The sequence below is a fragment of the Dermacentor variabilis genome, chromosome 2 (assembly GCF_050947875.1).
Source record: "Dermacentor variabilis isolate Ectoservices chromosome 2, ASM5094787v1, whole genome shotgun sequence".
NCBI lineage: Eukaryota > Metazoa > Arthropoda > Arachnida > Ixodida > Ixodidae > Dermacentor > Dermacentor variabilis.
The window spans coordinates 108,450,817-108,465,562 of record NC_134569.1 but is presented as its reverse complement, the minus strand read 5'-3'; the positions used below and the strand labels follow the sequence as shown (position 1 = coordinate 108,465,562).

At 44.1% G+C, this 14,746-nt stretch overlaps 2 protein-coding genes across 3 annotated transcripts in view; both read right to left on the bottom strand.

The window, feature by feature from the left end:
* Positions 1-14,746, bottom strand: part of LOC142572491 (ovostatin-like) — a 289,668-nt gene that overhangs the window by 64,711 nt on the left and 210,211 nt on the right. The gene's annotated exons all lie outside the window — the stretch shown is intronic.
* The window catches only part of LOC142572490 (spatacsin), a 103,850-nt gene that overhangs the window by 81,130 nt on the left and 7,974 nt on the right, over positions 1-14,746 (bottom strand). For both annotated transcript variants that reach the window (XM_075681646.1, XM_075681645.1), the window contains exons 7-8: positions 11,907-12,079; positions 3,994-4,218 (exon numbers count right to left, since the gene is read on the bottom strand). In XM_075681646.1, the coding sequence (XP_075537761.1) occupies positions 3,994-4,218; positions 11,907-12,079 (398 nt within the window). The remainder of the gene's footprint in view (positions 1-3,993; positions 4,219-11,906; positions 12,080-14,746) is intronic.

The window sequence follows — 14,746 nt, the reverse complement described above, 5'->3', positions numbered from 1 at the left end:
ACTCTTCAATACACACTCTGCATAAAAGGGGCCCTGAAACACCCCTCGGGCTTGGTGAAATAATATAGTACGTTGGTAGCATACGCTGCTGTGAACATCTCAACCAAGTTTTGCTGTCGTATGCGGTGAATGGAGCTCAGAAGCAGCGCATGAAGTCACCTTTCTTTCAAACGCTCTTTTTTCAACAGAAGCCTGCATGTCGTTCGTTCATTAGTTAGTTAGTTAGTTAGTTAGTTAGTTAGTTAGTTAGTTAGTTAGTTAGTTAGTTAGTTAGTTAGTTATTTCGTTCGTTTGTTCGCTCGCTAACTTGTTCGTTCGTTTATTTTCAATACTGCCAGCCCCATCAGGGACAATAGCAGGTGGGCATACAGAAATGAAATACATGGTAATAAATGTGCACATACAAATTGCGTGTATGTATTCCCTTATCACAAGGGGAAAATAAGAGTACATGAATATGTCATTATGGCATGAATATTTTGTTATAGGATGTACATGTTTATGTCTCAATGATCATGACTACGAAAAACATATGTATTTTGTTAGGTCTACTTTATAATAGTTGTGAACCAAGTTAAATAAAAATTTGAGCCGTGCTTGTTTCGCTCTTGACGCTCTTACAGTTTGATGTTACAGTTTATACTTCTGGTTATGTCGTTAATGAAAATTACAGATAACAGTGGCCCCAACACGAATCCTTGGGGATGCCTGATGTGACAGGCACTGTTGCAGATTCCGTATGCTGAAATAGTACGAATTGTGTTCAGTTTGTTAAGAAAGCTGTTACCCAGTCTAAAATTCCCACATTTCCAATAAAACCTCGTAATTTTGTTAATAATTTACTGTGGAATACGCGATCAAATGCTTTCAAAAGGTCTAATAATATTATATCAGTCTGGCTACAGTTTTTGATGTTAAATGCGAGGTCATGCACAACTTCCGTAAGCTGTATGACGGTTGCCAATCCATGGCGAAATCTGGCATTAAAAAGTTGTGAGTGTCAAGAAAGTTTGTTAGGTGCTTAAGGACGATATGCTCGAGCATCTTGCAAGCTGTGCTAGTGAGAGATATTGGTCGATAATTAGAGGGCAATGAGGTATCTCCTGTTTTGTGTATTGGGATGATTTTCGCATTTTCCCAGTCATCAGGTAAGAATGATTGCAATAGGAATTTTCGAAATATCAGGCCCAAGTATCGGCTGCACCAGTCTGCATATCTCTTTAGAAAATGGTTTGGAATGTCATCTGGTCTACACAATTTTTTAGGGTCAAGGGTGAGCAACATGTTAAGGATGCCTGCGTCAGATATGATTAAAGGATCAATGCACAATGTTGAACTGCTACTAAAGTCTGAAAGATTGCCGTCATCTTTTGTGAAGTTCGAGTGAAAACAGTTAGTGCACACATAAGCGTTGTTAGTTTTTTCCTCAGAAGACAAGTCCGATAATGTGTCTTTAGTAGGGCGGAAATGGTTACAGAATCGATGAGGGCTGTTTGTCAGAAAGTTAGGCAGCGTTACATGAAAATAATATTCCTTGGCCTCTTTGGCTGTCTGTCAAAAATGTGCTACTTCGCCTGCTAGTTTGTTAGTTTTGGATGGGCATGATCCATGATTTTTAATAGAGTTACGTATTCTTTTTACATGACGCTTCGTGTGGATGACTTTCCAAGTTATCCCTGGGCTTGTTCTTTGTGGTCGCTTGTTTTTTAACGAAACATAGTTAGTTACGCAGTAGGAAACCATATTCTTAAAATTAAGCCAGGCTGTGTTCCCATCGATTGACGGGTTGGAGGTTATTTCAGTAAATGCTTGAAATTCATGCTCAAGATGGGTTAGTATGCTGATGTCATGTGCCTCCTCGAAGTTGGATACTGTATATGTACTACAACGCGTTTTTACCGAGCAGTCTAGAGGCAACAAGCATAGCGGTATGTTGTGATCTGAAATGCCTTCTATAACTTCTGTCTGTGCTTGGTGACCTGAAAAATGATCACTGATTAGTACAAGGTCAAGGATATTGCTGCTGACCCTTGCTTTGCCTATGCATTGGTTCTAGGATTATTTGGTGAAGATTAAAGGATAACATTAGGTCAAACAGAATTGCTGAAGAAGATGATGTGCGATGCATGTCCCCAGTCCCCACCTAGTCCACGTCCAGACGGTTAAAGTCTCCCATAAGGATAATTCTAGAGTTGTTAACATGTCGGTGTAGAAACTCACGAATGGCAGAAATGCTCTCATCACCTGAAGAGGGGCTTCTATAGAAGCTACCCCACAAATAGTAGTATTGTTACAAAGAAGCCTGCAAAACATGCTTTCAGCACCTGACACATCTGGCAGTAAAGGAAATGGAAGGTTCTTCTTTATCATAAGAGCCATGCCACCGCCACGGGAACCCCGATCTTTGCGAATGACTGAATAGTTCGGTGGCATGATTTCATGGCAAGAAACATCCAGCGAAATCCACGTTTCCAAGACGGCGACTATATCAGGTTCACGTAGAGTTAACAGGTTTTCGAAAGATTCTATTTTGTTTAGTAGTCTTCTTGCATTTACATTTATGATGGTTAGTTGTTTTATCAAGCTCTTCCCCGCGTCATTGGCGGACCGTTTATTTTGCTTGATTCCGCTTTCTTTCGTTTTTTTAGGGGTACTTTGTCATTGGTTTCATCGTCTTAAACAAAGGCGCGACTGTTAATGTACAGTTTGTCGAAGGCGAGTGAGACTTTGTTGTGTTTGTCGTGATTTTCTTTGGCACTGCACCACAGTTTCTTTTTAATGTCTCGAATTTTAGGAGAAAAATCTTCCCCAATGGCAAATTTCGAGCCTTTAAGTTTAAAACCTTTTTTCAATATTGCCGATTTGTCACCGGGAATATGTCACGATTTGTCACGAGTTTAAAAAGTACCTTCTTTTCTGGACGCTTTATTTTGTAATAAAATGGGTTCCCATACGCGGCTGCTTTTGGTAGCTGCGGTTGGCTGCGTAGCGTAGATACCGCAGCCACAAGTCCACAGGGTAAGTGCACTGAGGCTCGCTGAGGACAACCATGTTTGACTTATATTTAGCACGTCACAGGCACCAATATGTGAAGTCATGGTATTTACGTTAGTTAATATCCAAAATGAAATTTGAACTGTGCCCGACAGTGACATTTAGAAGGTGGAGTGTTGTGGGCATGCCTCACTTCGCCGTAGCATTCGCAATGCAAGGCATTGAAGAAGGAATGGGAGCACAGCAGAGGCCGTATTTGATTGCCAATAACTCCGCTTCTGCAGAATGCATTGAAGTACTCTTTGCGGCAACATATTTCTGAAATAGCCTATTTTCACTTCAAATGCCTTTCTCCACTTCGATAAAAAGTGGTTTAAAAGTGCAAGCTAGTAGGCATGAAAATAAGGAAACCTCTCAAGCCTCCTGCTAATAAGGACGACATTATGGCTTCACTCTGTGGTATCTCTCTATAGGAATGAGCTCGTATGGGTGATGAGACTTCACGAGACTGAAAATTAGGAGAATTCGTCTGCCACGTAGTTTGACGATGCTGAACATGCAAAAAAAAACAGAAATAAATCTACACACCTGTCTGTCCGTTTCGTTGCCCTACTGTTCTGCACCACCAAAATATGTGAGAAAGCAAAGATGCTTTCAAAGCAATTAGCATGCTGTCTTTTTTAAACCTAGATCTTCTTTCTAAGAAAGAAGGCACATGAAGATGCCGACACAAATACTGAATAGGAGCTGTTACCTTACACTTGCTTAGTAATTCACAAATGTAGGAAGCTAGGGAAGTTTGCAGAGCTCTAGCAAAGTAAGAGGAGAAATTAGACAGAAAGGGAATAAGAGAACCACTTAGAATGTGTATGCACTGTTATTTTTTTCTTGCTACCACATCTTTGAGCTACTGCATCAATGAGTTACAAATTACAGGCTTACATTACAGGCATCCTTTGAAGATCCTATTTACTACAAAAATTTAGGAAGGAGCAGCACCTGGTCACTGAGTCTGTCCCACTCTACTGTTGAGTCATCTGTGACAACTTTGGGTTCCACAAGGTGTTCATTCACATTACTGTGAACATGGCTTCGAAGCTGGCTCAGGTAAGCAGCAAGAGTCTTGCCGATGCTTCTGCGAAGCTCTGCCCTTTCAATCCAACTGTCATCGATGTCTCGTGGATGCAGCATTGTGAGCAGGTGGACAAGGCTGGACAGTAGAAGCTGAAAATGTGGAGCAACATCAGAAGTTAACAATATCCTCGGAGCGCCATATTGCAGTACAAGATAACTGTCTATATCTGATCCAGAAGCAGGCGCAAGAATGAAATGAATTATTATACTACAGAGCAAACGCATGTCGAATGTTACTCACTGGCATCTTTCTCACTAGTGACAGAATGCTTACCTCACCATCTTTCTTGCTATGTCTGACATTGGTGAGTGGGCACAATTCTCAGATGTGTGATATGAGAAGCGAATCCAGGACCTCTAAATTCTGAGCATGGCATTCTGCTGACCAATCTATAAGTTAACTGCTTGAAGTATTTAGCTTGCCATAAGATGAAGAAATGCTTTATATTCACAACACAGCATGACGTGACAATACAGGGAACAGCTGGCACAGCCAATGAAAAACACAGAGCAGGTCATGCAATATCCACTGCAGTCTATCATGTAGGAAAGTCTATCAGCATTCGGTATTAAACACAAGCCAGCTATGGTGAAAACTCATGCTCACAATGTGAGCTTGCTTTATTGGCATATGCACTGAATGAAGGCTTGACAGACAACAACTACCAGAGCATTAGGTTCACCATGCTGTCAGTGGGAGGCAGTCGGTAAGAACAAAGTATGACACAAGTGACAATGACATACACACGTAAGGCATACAATAAGGCTGCTCTGGCCTATGGTGTGGCATCCAAGCGGCAGTGTCAATTGCACTACACACAAAGACAGCTAGTGTAACCAACCACCCAAGCAACCAGCATCCATGCACCCTCTTATTTTCCTCACACATGACCAGGAACTCATGCACTGAAGTGCACTTTTGTCTAATGAAACATCTTCCTCCTTGGAATGTCATCTTCAATGATTCCTCATAACTGCTATTTTCAGAGACACATTGACTGTTTCCCTACCATGGGGAAAATAGGTGTCTTTTGTAGGTTCTGCAAGATCTTTTTCTCTGAAGGAACTACTGCACTGAATATTTTATGTAATACATAAATAAAAAGCAGAATGTATGCACTTTTCTCACATAAAAGTTTTAAAAGATATATGTCATAAATAAGATATAAATTGCCAGAATCAAGATTGTGGGATAACATTGAACAATGTTTGCAATGACATGCTTGTATATCTTAGGAAAAATATGTAACAAAAATTATGAGATATATAAAATGTATTGCCATCTAATAGCCACCACCTCCGAAAAAATAATTTTCTTTGAACAGGTGTTACACTACAAAAATTTAACTACAAGCACAAATGCTTGGAAAACCGGCCCCTCTTTATACGAATTGTCTATCGACTCCAAGGGTCCCAGAAAACTTGAAGAATGCAAACATTATACTAATCCACAAACAGGGAGACATTAAAGAATTGAAAAATTATAGGCCCATTAGTTTACTCCTATTATTATATAAAATATTTACGAAAAAAATCTCCAATAGAGTAAGGGTGACACTGGAGGAACAGGCTGGCTTCAGGAAGGGATACTCTACAATGGATCACATCAGGATCATAATCAGGTTATCGAGAAATCCACAGAGCACAATAATCCTCTCTATGCGGCTTTCATAGATTACGAAGAGGCATTTGATTCAATAGAGATACCAGCAGTCATAGAGGCATTACATAATCAAGGAGTACAGAACACTTACGTAAATACCTTGGAAAATATCTACAGAGGTTCTACAGCTACCTTAATTCTACACAAGAAAAGCAGGAAGATACCTATAAAGAAAGGGGTCAGACAGGGATACACAATCTCTCCAATGCTATTCACTGCGTGCTTAGAAGAAGTATTTAAGCTATTAAGCTATTAAACTGGGAAGGCTTAGGAGTAAGGATCAACGTCGAATATCTCAGCAACCCTCGGTTTGCCGATGACATTGTTCTATTCAGCAACAGTGCAAATGAGTTACAACAAATGATTGAGGACCTTAACAGAGAGAGTGTAAGAGCCGGGTTGAAGATTAATATGCAGAAGACAAAGATAATGATAAATAGCGGGGCAAAGGAACAAGAGTTCAGGATCGCTAGTCGGCCACGAGAGTCTGTGAAGGAGTATGTTTACCTAGGTCAATTAATCACAGCCAGATACAGCAGTTCATCTGTATATTATGTGCTGGCACTAGCGAGTTCCCAGCCTAGTTGGCAGAATGCCATGCTCTGAATCAAGAGGTCCTGGGTTCGATCCTTAGTTAAACCACTGCCGTAGAATGTCCTTTTCTTTGTTTTGTTAGCCAACCACTGGTGATAAACTGAGCTTGGCGACACCCTACAAAATACAAGCTAGATCTTACAAAAACGATAATAGGCCATGAAAGTCTTTGAGAGCATGTCTAAGATTAAGAAAGGCAGCTATAAGAATTTCATGCTTAAAATGGTTATAGCAGTGTAGCACCAGGACAAGGCTGACTAAATGTTATAATTTTGTACTCAAACTACAGATGAACAACAAGGTACCCTTCAATGCGGCACCTTATGAGAAAGAGTTATAACATTATTGAAAAACGGTTCTATCGGCAACAACTGAAATAATTGCTATACAGTAAAACCTCGTTAATTCAAGTCATCGGGACTGCAAAATTCGAATTGGGTTTTCGAAATAACCGAACACACAAAAAAAATACAACCCAGGCAAAAAATTTCACTGCAGGAATGCACTACCTTTATTTGACGATCTTTCAATTACTTAAAGTAATCAGAGATGCTGGTATGCCACGTCCTGTAGTTTGAGACTCCAGGGGTGATGTTTTCTAGCTGGCCTATTATGTGCAGCATTTGAGAATTTCCACCATGGCACTCAACAAAATTGCAGATAACGTTCAGCGATCCAATAACTTCCCCGAGAGCGAGTGCTCGAAAAGGGTCGTTAGTGTCGTTGTCATCGCTGTCATCGCACATCGTCGCATCAGCTGTATCTTCACTTCCAAGTCTGAGTAGCATGTTTGTTGATCAATTTCAAAGTTCAGATTGTGGTGTTCTCACCCGTGCTCTTGGGACAAAGGAACGACAACACAGTAGCGCAAACAATCACAAGGGCATTTATCACACCTTTCATAGACCAATGCCTGCTAGCCAAGTTGCTATCCACAAAACATGCCGACGGGCGTGCGACACATTGCGGAAGTCCGACTCCCCGCGACCGGATAGCGAGCGAATATGTTCACCCCATGCTGGGCGCCAATGCCTAGTCGTTCGCACGTACAGTCACGCAAACGGTGGCACGTTCGAATGAGGCCTCGCGAGGCGGTCTCGCAGAAACATGGATCGGCACACGCACGGAACGTCCGCGCCACTGGCCGACCCGGAGCCAAAGAGGAAGACCCTTCTCCTTTTCACGTCCAAGTAGCCCCGCCGTTAGGTGGCGTTAGCAGCGCAACACTCGCGCCATCTCTCGTACTGCGCTTCAACCAGACCGACTGCCGCGGGCATCATGCCACGTGGCGAAGCCGGATTACAGGAGATGGGAGCTATGCGGGAAAACAACATATCGGGGGACACGTGAGAGTCGCGCATCCCCACAAGATACTCGGCAAAGCCGACTGCACCGGATTCGCTATCCTCTGCGCAGAGTGCATTGATGCGGTCGCAGTACTCGGCTCCTTTTTCATCAAGTGCACATGAATAGTCAGCATCAGCATTGACGGTGCTTTCCTTCAAGAAGCCAGCATGTTCAAAACACTGCATGATCAAAGTGGGTTCCACTTGCTTCCATGCATGCACAATAAGACATATGGCTCCAAGCAAGTCAATGAAGTACTCCTTGCCGTTGTCGTAGCAAAGGAGCATGCGCTTGAGCAGGTGGTGGCGGTAAATCTTCTTTGTGTGGTGAATGACGCTTTGGTCCATTGGCTGCGAGATCGACATGGTGTTCGGAGGAAGAAATACCATCCTTATAGCTTTCATGTGTGGGATATCACCATGCGCCGGGCAATTATCAACAACGAAGAGTACATTCCTGCCTGTGGCCGCAAACTTGCAATCAAGCTGCCGAACGTAATCTTAAAATATTGTGCCTGTGACCCAGGCTTTCCTGTTGTACCGGTAGATAAGCTCATCCCTTGGCGGCAGCCGTGCATTTTTAAAGCAGCGAGGCTTCCCACTCTTTCCAACTATGAGTAGCGGCACCTTGTGTTTACCGCACATGTTCACGCCGAACAGAAGGGGAATTCTTTCCTTGCCCTGCTTTCGACCCTTGACAGCAGTGTCCTTCGCTGTGAACGTTTTTGTGGGCAGCATCTTATAAAAAAGGGGCTGCCTCGTCAAGGCTGTACCCATCCTCTGCACTGTACTCGCTAAGAAACAGAGCCAACGCGTGTTTCTTCCAGTCGTCGACGGCACTCTCATTTGCGCTGCTGCTCTCGCCACAGACGGCTACGAAGGTCAAATTATTGCGCTCTTTAAAACGGCTGAACCATCCATTGCTACACTTGAACTCTTCATGCCCAAGTTGTAGAGCGAAGTCGTTGGCCTTCTCCCACAGTATTGCTCCATTGACGGGAAGGTGGGCTGCATTTGCTTTCTGCAGCCAGCGAAGTAAAGCTGTTCCACATCTTGGTACATGGGAGCTCGTACTCGCGACTGCTTCGAAGAATATGCCTTGCTGTAGGCCTCCAGTACCTTCGACTTGTTCTTCAATATTGTGGACAACGTCGAGAGGGGCACGCTGTGCCTTTCAGCCAACTCGGTCTTGGAACACGTGTTCTTACCCGCTTCTTGGATCAAGCAGAACTTCTGCTGCAGTGTTAAAGTCTTATAATTTGACACCTTCACTCACTGGCACTTCTGCACAGTCCAAAAAGAAAGAACACCACGCTAGCTGCAACACCCCTAACAACCGCACACAAAGAAACGGTGCAGACCGGCATTGCGCGCACTCACGTCGGTGCAGGCATGGAGAGAGAATGGGCGAACAGCAGCCAGTGGCAGCAGCACGAGACACACGCTGACGCTGTGACCGCTGTGACTGCGAGGAGCGTGCAGAGTGGGGGACGAGAGCACCTAACAAAAACCGGTATGCCCACTGCATTGCAGTGAAGCACATCTTCTCCTCTCCAGGAGCACGTTTTGGCGGTGTGCAGGGCGTACTGTGGACTGATTTTTGTGCTAGCAGTACTACAGGTCGGACGATTCATCTATAAATAATTCTGATTGCTGTGTGGCATTGCCTCGCGGCTCTGAATATCCGTCGTCTCGTCGGGTTTGCGGTGAAATGGGGATCAGGAATTGCCGCAAAGCAGCCCAAATCTTCGAATCAACCGGGTTGGCCTAGGCTGCCAGTTCGAATTATCCTGTCAAATTTACATTGGAAAATACGGGACTGCAGAAAACCTTCTAATTATGTGGGATTCCGAATTAACCGAGTTCGAATTAATGAAGTTTTACTGTATCTCTTACAGAAGGCAAAAACCACATAATTCCATCTTTGCTTCAACTATGGTGTTCACTTCAACATGTATGAGTAGAGTTCTCACAGTTACATAGGTACTACAGTCGAACCCGGTAATATCGAACTCGCAAAGAAACGCCTATCAGTTCAATATAGAGCATAATTCGATATAAGCCTGCTAAATAATTGGATGTCATAAAAGCACATACCGTTTATAAACTCACTTCATTGATGAAACTAGCTTAGTTGCGCATAAATTAGTCCTGCATTTTTTTTCTGCTTGGGCAATTTCGCTGCCTGCGACACACGCACTTCCCCACATTGTCAAAAGTAGTCGGAGCAGCTGAGGCCGCAACCTTCCACATTCGTGCAGAAGCACCGAACTAGTGCGACTGCAACAAGCACTTCGGAGGATCCGTGCAAAGGACCGTCGTTGCTTTCCTCATTGTGCCCACTTTCATTTGTGCTCGGTACGATGTCGGCGATGTAGTCTTCATTTTTGGGCTCTCTCGTAGTCGCGACACCATCATCTGCACTCACAAACTTGTCCACCGTTGATCCATTAACAGCTTTTGAAAATTCTGACAACTCACTCCAAACTTCGACAACACCGGCAATGGCTTCGTCGCATTCATCAGAATTTACAGTCATCACCGAGCACGCGGAAACCGGCACATATGAAGAACCACTTGTACAGCCGTGCATACACGTGGGGCACCACGGGCACTGGGTCACGAGTTTGGCCACTTTAGCCCTAATCGCGCCGAGAATGCTCCTCAGAATCTTGCACGCTGCAGGGACATCCGACTTCTCATCGCGTTCAACCCGATTTATGATTTCGAGCTTCACGACGAAAGGCGAATTCTGCCGCTTCGTCACGGCAACACTGCAGAAGGCCCGCAAGGCGCAAACACAATGAACCAGAAAAGTAGTGAGACAACTTGCACTTTCGCCATCTTGCATGACGAGAGCACAAGCGCCTCTAATTAGCTGTCTGAGCAAGCGCTTTGGGCGGCCCAGGATCATTTTTTGCAGGAGGGTGTCGACAGCTCACCCAAGCAGCCCGAGGCAGCGCGGCCACGGTAGAGAGAGCAGTTAGATGGAGCCACGCCACCAGGTTTCCCCCGCTACCACAAGGGAAAGCCAACTTCTGGGGGCACTTTTCCGCCACTTGACGTTCGATACATCGGGAGTCGCTTCTAATTTTCTTCAATGTAAGCATAATTTTTGCTATATATACTCATTGTAACTATACCATGACCATAAATTTTTCTATATATAGAATAATTCGATGTAAACGGGTTCGATATAGTCGGGTTCGACTGTATCTACTTACTAACCTACTTAGCAGTGGAAGAGTTAAGAGTTCTTCACGATAACTCTAAACACTTGTATGAATCCATGTCGCAAGGCAGTCTCTCATGCAGCAAGCGTCAGGCAGGTGCACCAAAAAAGCTTGGGGAGAGGGGGCACCCTCACGTAGGTTGCACATGGGAATCGCAAACATTATCAGCACTACCGGTCGTGTCACGTGGGATCCTTCCGACATTGCCCGAGCCTCTTTGGTCACCAGCAAGCAGCAAGCGTGGGAGGCTCTGCCGCTGCTCCCGCTTTCCCACATGTGGTTAGTCAACCATGTTTATGCTGTGACAGTCACCGAGGACACCCATATCCCTAGCTGTAAAGTCGGAATCATCTCTTTACAAGGCATCTTCTCTTTGAGGAATCCCTCAGTGATAAAAACTATAGCTAGTTGGCCTGCTTGAAGTGTTAGTTGCAATCGTAATAAATGCTTTCCGACTATACATATGGATGTCGTAAATTGTTTGCCTAAGCTTGTACTGGGACCACGATTGAGGGGCAGGTGTGCGCCAACCGCACTGCGCGGTGTGCGAAGGTGTAGCGCCGTTGGCACCCCCCTTATTCCTACACACTATAGTGATTGCCCCAAGCAAGTTGACACAAAAGAGAAAAGCAAATAATAATTTCATGCTTGGAAGACGAAGTGCACAGCAACATTCATCATACAAAGGCTTTTTACATATTTGAACAAAATTACCTTGACCAACAAAAACATTACATTTTAACATGACATTAGAAATGAAACTTTGTCTTGCAATAGAATACTTCTGAAGCTTAATAATTAATATTACACATCTAAGTTGACAACTGCTTGGGCATGTTTTTTCACAGTGAGCTATGTGTGAAGATGAATTTGATACCTTCGCAACCAGAGGCGCAAGATTCTTCCTTTCAAAATGTTTGCCTCAAAGTAAGATGCAGTCACCTGAAGCAGCTGCTGTGAGAACAGCTTCGATGAAAGGTCCTCGGAATTTTGCTTGATGATTCCCGTCAGCTCTTCCAACACTTTGCTCCATGTCTCTGCTTCCCTGGACAGCAATTGTAACTGAGCACTGCTCTGCTGTGGCTCAGGCTCCTTGGTCAACTGTGCTGCCAGAGCTTGAGAAAAAAATCAAGCAGACCGAAAATAAGAACATTAATGGTTCTTCAAACTATTATTCAAGTGACAAGTGCTTTGTGTTCCAAACAAGACGGAGGTTCGTAGAAAGACGGAGACTTCAGATCATCTAGGAGGGTAGCGGACTGGGCTAGTTGGTATGTGATGTTCCTTTATTTCGCGTTACCATTCACCACAGTAAAGTTCAGGTCATCAGTGGTCGAACAAGGGATGTCACCAGCTTGAGATCTGCTTTGTTTGACCACTGTTGGTCATGCTAAGTCCTTTTCATTAATGCACAAGAGAGAGTGGCAACGCCTTCATTGTGTCAAACAAAAAGTTAGTTTTGCTCAAAAGCCAAAGCATTCGTTGCGATAGCAAATTATTAGACAGCCATACAAACTGGGGTTAGTAGTTTTATACACTGTATAAGCCACATAAGTAATGCTTTTCTTTACTACGTATCCCCTGCTTGGGCAGCGAGGATTGTCTTTTGTTCCTCATCAAGACGCACAGGGTTCGCCATACACACTCATGTTGTGGAGAAGGCCTGGTCATAGGTCGGCACACTCACTCGCACTCATTTCAAAGGTGTGAGTGTGAGTGCGAGACAGCGCCAGTGAGCGTGAGCAGAGGTGAGCGCGAGTGAGTGCCAGTGAGTGTGAGTGTAGGTGGTTGCAAGTGGAGGTGATTGCAAGTGGAGGTGATTGTGAGTGGAGGCGAGTGCAAGTGTGAGTGAGTGCTTGTGAGTGTGAGTGGAGGTTAGCATGAACATGAGTGATGGAGGGGCCTGGAAAAAATTATGGCAAGTGAGTGTGAGTGAGTATTCTTGCATACCACCGACCTATGGGCCGGGTGCTAGGCAGTTCTCGCCCTAACAAATGTTAGCTTGTGCTACTTGCATCATGGCCAGTTTTTTGGGACCACTATATCTGCATTTGAAAACACAATCGGCTTGTTATATTCAACCTGTAATCGATGGGAAGGCCTTTAAAAGGTATTATAATCAGTTGCGCCCAACGATTGGTGTGCCTTCAGGCAGGAAATTGTTGGATTATTAAATGCTGAAACTATTGAATCTCCATCCAGAGATAGCCTACGTAGCATTGCAGTCTCAGTATACCATCACCATCAAAAATTTAATGAAGTCTCTTACAGGTATAACTGCCGAATTTCATTGTGTAATCATGACTTATCATAGATACGTTAGTGAAAATGACCTTGGTCGAACATGTAGAGCCATTTCTGTAACGACAGTACACCAACATCGATTTTTTTTCTAAAGGCATGTGTCACTCCTGACCCTGTTCATTTCATTTTCAGGCTGTTTCTAAATAAGAGTTAACCTATTACTTTCCTAGCTGTAACAAAAAAAGCATATATTTTATATTTTGAAGAAATAAGGGCCACATTTTCATGACATGTATGGAAAATTTGAAGTGTGTATCTTTATGTGTTAAGTATAAACCCCATGCAAGCGATCTTGCGCGCGACAGTGACAAGCGATGCCATGGAGATGGCTGTCGCGTTCGCTCATTGCCTACAAGTCATACCCCATGCGAGCGATGATCTTGAGCGATGTCTCCCCGGTGTTGCCGGTATGAGAGCAGCAATATACGCGTCAAAACCAGCATGACACATGCTTCACTCATTTAAGTTGATGTATTTTACTGTAACATGGAGCATAAAATATTTATGAGGGTCTTGCAGTAGGTTCTTATCCTTGCACGTATAAAAATTCAATCATTTGCTCGTTCCCTGCGACAATCAACAGTATTTGAGTGATGTACACCCAGTTCCGGCTTCGCGCTATTAGCTAGTCGCTCATGGCACTTCCGGGCAACGAGCGACGCATTCTAGATTTGCAGAACCGAGCGATCGAGCGACAAGACCGAGCGACCTGTTCAAGCAACGGCCCGTTTTGTCGCTCGAAGCTGTCACTCGTCGCCGTTGTGCACAAAATCACTCTCATGGGGTTTAGCCTTTATACATGTCATTAGTTGTTTTCCCCTGGTATCCTCGGTAACCTATACAGGACACGGTGTTTATATTTATTCGAAGTATGAAGCAATGTTCTCAGTGACGAGCAATAAATGTTTTTTCTGGGTAGGTTCGTTAAAGCCTTTGTAGAAAGTTTACGAAAAGGGTTCTGCTTAAATTGAGGACGACGCAACGAGCTATGGAAAAAAGAATGATAGGTGTAACATTAAGGGATAAGAAAAGAGCAGATTGGGTGAGGGAACAAACGCGGGTTAATGACATCTTATTTGAAATCAAGAAAAAGAAATGGGCATGGGCAGGACATTTAATGAGGAGGGAAGATAACCGATAGTCATTAAGGGTTACGGACTGGATTCCAAGGGAAGGGAAGCATAGCAGGGGGCAGCAGAAAGTTAAGTGGGCGGATGACATTAAGAAGTTTGCAGGGACAACATGGCCACAATGAGTACATGACCGGGGTAGTTGGAGAAGTGTGGGAGAGGCCTTTGCCCTGCAGTGGGCATAACCAGGTTGCTGCTGCTACTTACTGAAGCGTTCTAAGGTGTCATACTGCCATTAATAGAAATGCTTCCCAGACTCTTAAAACAACGGCATGAACTACATACTTGAAATTCTGTGAACGTGGGGTGTGGGGATGCGCGACTCTCACGCGTCCCCTGATATGTTGT